Consider the following 5,907-nt stretch of genomic DNA (forward strand, 5'->3'; position numbering starts at 1 on the left):
TCATTAAAAGTGATACCAAATAGGCCACCTCAAGCAAATATTTCAAGCCTACAAATAGTCAGTGGCACACTTTCAAAATACTTTAAGTTCCAAACTACAAATTTTTATGATATTCATTTCTAAGTAACAATGAATTTAACAAGGACTATTACTGCCTTGCTAAAGCACACACCTGTGCTTTCATAAGTAAATGTCAATAAAGTCCTGGGGATTGCTGGAGTATTGGTAGTTCATGACTGTTCTGTGCAACTTTTGCATTGTAGTTAGAAAATTCAGTTTACCGCAAGGATGTGTTTAAAAGGATGCTGTGTGAGACTGGCACATTCTAAGATTATTGCTGTTTTCTAAAATTGTAAATAAGCACCAATTAATGAAATTGTTTTCAAGTAACAGCTAACCTCAACATTCTCCAACATTCACCATTTAGGTTATATTAAACATCCTATCAAGATAAACTGCATCGTTTGGTATCTGTGGAAAACATTCTAGATGCAATAATTCTATCTCCATCCGCAGAATTACAGCATGGGTTCCTCGGTGCTCTGCAAATTTTGCCAAATGAGTATGATCCTGTACTGCATGCACTTTCGTTTTTGTTTTTTTTTTTAAATCAGAAGGGTTGAATTAGTTTCTAAAATTATAAATAAGCCTTCTATAATTCTAAAAACCACACTGAATAGAAACTCCATTTGGAGTGGCAATTGCCATTCACATTGTTGCGAGATTTGAGGTATTCTTGAAGAGAAAAGGCACCAGTGAAGTTGTTGGATCCGGATGTACTGAATCACAGGAACATGTTCAGTTAACGCCCTATTGAAGAAAAAGACACATTTCAGTACAACTATTTTTTCCTAAATCACTAAATTGGCTTGGCTTCAAGATGGGCACACATTCATACTATTTGAAATCCCTCACTTCACCGTCACCACTTAGCTATCTCTTTGGATTTTGAAAGGCATGGAGCCAGCAGGCATGTCTGGCAGCTAACTGTGTCTCGTGTGGGGAAGATAACAAGTTTTACTTACTGCAGAACTGGCCACAATAAAGGCAACCAGCAGAGAGAACTCATGACAGTGGTCTGAGTAGAGTGAAAAACAAGCTTTCCTCCCAGTCAGAAATTTCAGCCTTTTTCCACACACAGAAAAGAAAGGGGCTACCCACTTTAAAAATAAGACTTGGACAAGTGTTTTAGAGTCAAAGACCTTCAGCATGTTGTTTTGTCTCTTTGCTCAGTTGTTCAAGGGCTTAATGTGAAAACCATGAGTCATTATGAACTAATATGCCCACTTACTTGGGCTTCCACTCCTCAGTGGTGAAGGACTGCGGCTCCGAGACAACTGCAAGACAAACAGAAAAGGAAACTCAGATGTGCTAAAGAACTGTACCCAAAAAAGGCACCTGGGGACCCATCAACATTCAGAAAATTTGCAAGTTGCTCTATCGGTGCAGCTCCACTGCTATAAAGTCAAATTCAACAACTTTCTAGTTTCTCTCTCACACCCTGCACACACACAAAAAAGTGAGTCTTACCCAAAGCCTCTCACGTTTTCAATATTCACATTTTAAGTTGAGGGCACTGATGTCAATTTAATAACATGGGCTAACAATTAGAAAAATACATGATTTTTACAGAAGTAATTAAAAATATTGTATAACTATACCATATGCAGAACTCTGCTATGGTTTCACATATCTTATTAGTACCACCTCAGTTCTTCCCCTCCTGCCCACCCTACACTGATTTTCTGATCCTTTGAGGCATTAGAGGGTAAGTTTAGATTACCAGTTCCAGGAGGCAGGGACCATGTGCTGTATATGTACTGCAGGATGACTAAAACACTTCCAGATGATGCAATTAGTTATTCAGAAGGGTGCTGAAGCAAGGGGGAGTAGGGGGAAAGCATTCCGAGATCCACAGTTGGTACCTCTGAAAATTTAACTATGATCTACTCCTCATACAGTGTCTGCACTGATAATGATACCAGGCAATAACTATCTGTCAGTTCAGCTTCACCTCATTACAGACCCAGCAAAGGCATTTATTCCCAATGTTAGAATGTATGTGTGGCACATCAGCATTTTTAAAAGGTTGCCTACATTCTGAGTTTAAAATACTTGATGCTGTTTACACTACAAGCATTCAGCTGGGGCTTACATGATGAGATAGAAGAGGACTGGTGCTACGACTGCGGCTTCTGCCTCTACTTCTGCTTCTGTGAGACCACTACAAGAGAAGAGTTTGACAAACCTCTTTTGAGAAAGGGTATTTAATAAAGACAGACTCGACAAGCAGACTTGCCATGCTGGAAACAAAGCTTGAGGACAGAGAGTAAATACAGTAAACTTTCTCCTCAGAACAAGCTCTGCGAACAATCATACATCTGCATAATGAATACATTAAGGCAAACAAAACAATTCATCCTAAATACAGGATGAGGCACTAAAACCTAACTGATATTTGATATACACAACTCCAGCCATTTAGGGAACAATCAAGAATTCATCTTTTTAAATTTTAAAACAGTGTTTAAATCCAATGACTTCCCTTAACATGATCCTTAACAAAAGTACGTACCAGAGCTCCTCTTTTTGTGACTGCCTCTCCCTTCACAATTACAACATCATTTTCCATCAGAGCAGGCCATACATGATAGGCCACCAAGGCAGCTGTGAAATCAGAGTCAAAACTACGATGGTACCTGTTGAAATATAGAGTACAAGAAATGTCTGCATATAAATGCCAAAAGATAAATAAGATGCTTCAAGTCATCAATGTTGATAAAAAGCAGAATACTAGCTACAGCGCATAAACGTCTGTCTTTACTTATTTCTGGGATACGGAAATATTGTCTTCTTGAAGTGAACCTGTAAAAGAAATGCATTTGTAAGACAGACTTAGCAGAATATGCTGTCTACTTATACTGAAAGACACGCCAATAAAGCCATCTGACACTTCAGAAGGCCACTAGACCACATTCTCGCATAAGCCCCATGCAAGCCAGGGTCCTTGGGTCCACTGACAGATTAAATCTCCTGAGCAGCATTTTTGCAGGCATAGTCATCCCATCTTCCTGGAATATCTTGCTAAAACAAGACCCCTATAAAAGATATTACAGAAATACTCTCTCTCAACTATAAAATTACATCCTAGTATCTTACAAGACATAAAAGTCAATTTTATTAGCAAGATCCTCAGGTACTGATAATGAAACAGTGACTTTTTAGCTAAGAAAAATTATTTTGAAGGCCTGTATTAACATACCAGATACATATTACCTCCCTAAGTCTGCAATATTGGCTGAATAATACATGTCTGGTTTTGTGGATTCAAACTCAAAACAAATATCAAATAACTGAAATAAAAATAGCAATGCACCTATACATTAGTAATGTATATACAATGGCAATTTATATAAAACAATGTTGTAAACAGAGGCATGAAGCTCTGCATGGAGGAAGGTATAGAGTACGATGAGGTTTCGCCAGCCCTTTTATAGAATGGTATCACACATAACTAACAGAGCTATTTTAATTTCTACAGATTTTGCTCCATGTCTGTGTACCACATCTATATGCTACACATGTAAACGTATGTATGCTGCATATTTATCTATATAGATGGATAGATGTGTGTATATATGTCTCCCACAGCAGCATGTATAACACATTACACCTGTTTTTTGAAGGCCACACACATCAAGTAGGTGGAGAAAGCATCCCAAGGCTATACCATAGCATTCCTGCCTTCTTAAGTGAGCCAATAGCTTTGGGTATCAAATAGCTAACTGCCCAGTATTTGGACAGGATCATTAAGTAGTCACGTATGACTTTGCACTCTCCTGTTGAAGGGCTACTTTTACCTTCTCTATTTCTCTCCTTGGCTTCTCAAGCGCTTCCCCACCTGGGTTCCATTCTATTTCTAATTATTATTAGAAACCTCCTTATTGGTGTGGCTTTTCTTGCTTTTGAGAGCAATTTTTTTGGAGTTATCAATCCTATTAGTTTTCTTGAAGGCATGGAAGTACCCTACAGTCTCTGCCAGCTAACAAAGCAGCCAGCCCTGACACTACGGAAAAAAGAAAAACTATGTTATGGTGTGCATTTTTTAAGCAAAATTCCCATTCTTAAAAGGCATTTTTCTTTTTGCTCAGCTCTAAACCAGAAGAGATGGGAGTGTATTAAGATCCGGATGTTGTACAGCAGCTACTGCCCGGAGGTCACAGCACACGTGTTGGTGATCCCGGTATCAGGTACCAACTGCCAGATCTCAGTAAACATGACTTTTACAAAATGGGCCAGAAAGGAGGAACAACGATGCACACATTTTATAAACACTGGAGGCAGATAGAGACTAAACAAGGAAAGGAAAGCTAATGATAATTTTCTTCTTAAAGGATAAATTAGATACGCTCTAAAGACTGAAGTTTATCCAGAAAATTGCTCTGCTGTTCATTAAAAAACCTGTCAACACTGGTCTACATCCTGGCATTTATATACCATCATAAACCTTAAGACATACCAAATTCACTACAGACCAGGAGTATTTGCCCCAAATTAATGTTCAGTATCAATCTTAAACCTTTATATTAGTTAGGAAAGAAGTAGACTATACAACCTGATGAATTTTTTTTAATAGTAAGAATCTGACTGAAAATAGAGAGTTCTTACTTGGTCTCACTGAAAAGTTCTCCATCAGTACCAAAGGCAATATCAAGAGGAGGAATGAGTGTCTGCATTGCAAAAGCCACACGGCACAACTCTCGAATCAAAGTGCTGATCACAATGAAATCAATTTCTGGTGGAAATGAAATCTTTGGGTTGACGTTCATGGAGCGAATTACTTCCTGAAAATAAACACAATTGAGTAATTTGAGCTCACTAACACTTTTATTCACGGGCAAGTATGGAAATCCCTCCTAAATATGCCTCTCAGCTTTCTACATTTAAGAATCAGTATAAGAAGCTCCCAGCAATATTGTCTTAGGCTATTCCAGAAAATATTAGCTTCAGAAAGACTGTGCTGTTATTTTAGAAATAAAGTACGAGCTACATCATTGACATCAATCTTAGGAGGGAGATGCAGTTTTTCAGTAGAGCACAGAACTTAAGAAAAATATGAAATTTAGCTTACATTTATTTGATTAAGGCAGTTATACTGTATCTTGCCAAAACACTATTCTGGCAGACAGAGATATTCTAGTCACAGGCAAATAAAACAAGTGATTACTGGGCCATACCACAATATTATTTTGGAAAATAAACTGCTACAAGACATAACATCCATGCAATAAACTTTTTTCCTTCTTCAGGTTACAGTGCATTTCTAGTTTACACACTCTGAATTTATTAGCTACTAAATAGATCAACACGGCACTTCCCCACCACCCTTGACTTACATTAACACTGGCTTGAACATCATACAGATCCTCATGGCGAACTATATAATCCAGGACAGTGTCTTCAAGGGACTCAGGCCCCGAGTGACCTAGAGACAGAGTCTCTCTTACACGTATTTTAAACTGCCTGTAGGCCATCTTTGCTGCATGAAAAGACTCCTGCAAACATAAAGAACATCTAGTTAAATCCAGGAGACTGAGATTAATTTTTTATCAATTATCTGAGAGGATGAACTTAACCTAGTATCATCATTGTAAGGAGGAATATAAAACACTGCTGTAAAAGTGAAAGTTAAAAAGAGTACTCATCTGGGAGGACTTCTCTGATTAGAATCATAGAATAGTTTGGGTTGGAAGGGACCTCTAAAGGTCATCTAGTCCAACCCCCCTGCTGTGGGCAGGGACATCTTCAACTAGATCAGGTTGCTCAGAGCCCCATCCAGCCTGACCTTGAATGTTTCCATTCCCATGCCCCAGGGATGGGGCATCCACCACCTCTCTGGGCAACCTG

General features: G+C 38.5%; 1 protein-coding gene across 1 annotated transcript in view; it reads right to left on the reverse strand.

Annotated features, from left to right (window-relative positions):
* Window positions 1-611: 611 nt before the first annotated feature.
* SPATA18 (spermatogenesis associated 18) overlaps window positions 612-5,907 on the reverse strand; it is a gene marked incomplete at its 5' end in the record, with an annotated part of 20,624 nt that continues 15,328 nt past the window's right edge. The window contains 6 exons of the mRNA XM_009277462.1: window positions 612-810; window positions 1,292-1,337; window positions 2,156-2,224; window positions 2,576-2,699; window positions 4,669-4,844; window positions 5,397-5,555. Coding sequence (XP_009275737.1) covers window positions 803-810; window positions 1,292-1,337; window positions 2,156-2,224; window positions 2,576-2,699; window positions 4,669-4,844; window positions 5,397-5,555 — 582 coding nt within the window. The remainder of the gene's footprint in view (window positions 811-1,291; window positions 1,338-2,155; window positions 2,225-2,575; window positions 2,700-4,668; window positions 4,845-5,396; window positions 5,556-5,907) is intronic.

Source organism: Aptenodytes forsteri, unplaced genomic scaffold (assembly GCF_000699145.1).
Source record: "Aptenodytes forsteri isolate BGI_AS27 unplaced genomic scaffold, ASM69914v1 Scaffold65, whole genome shotgun sequence".
NCBI lineage: Eukaryota > Metazoa > Chordata > Aves > Sphenisciformes > Spheniscidae > Aptenodytes > Aptenodytes forsteri.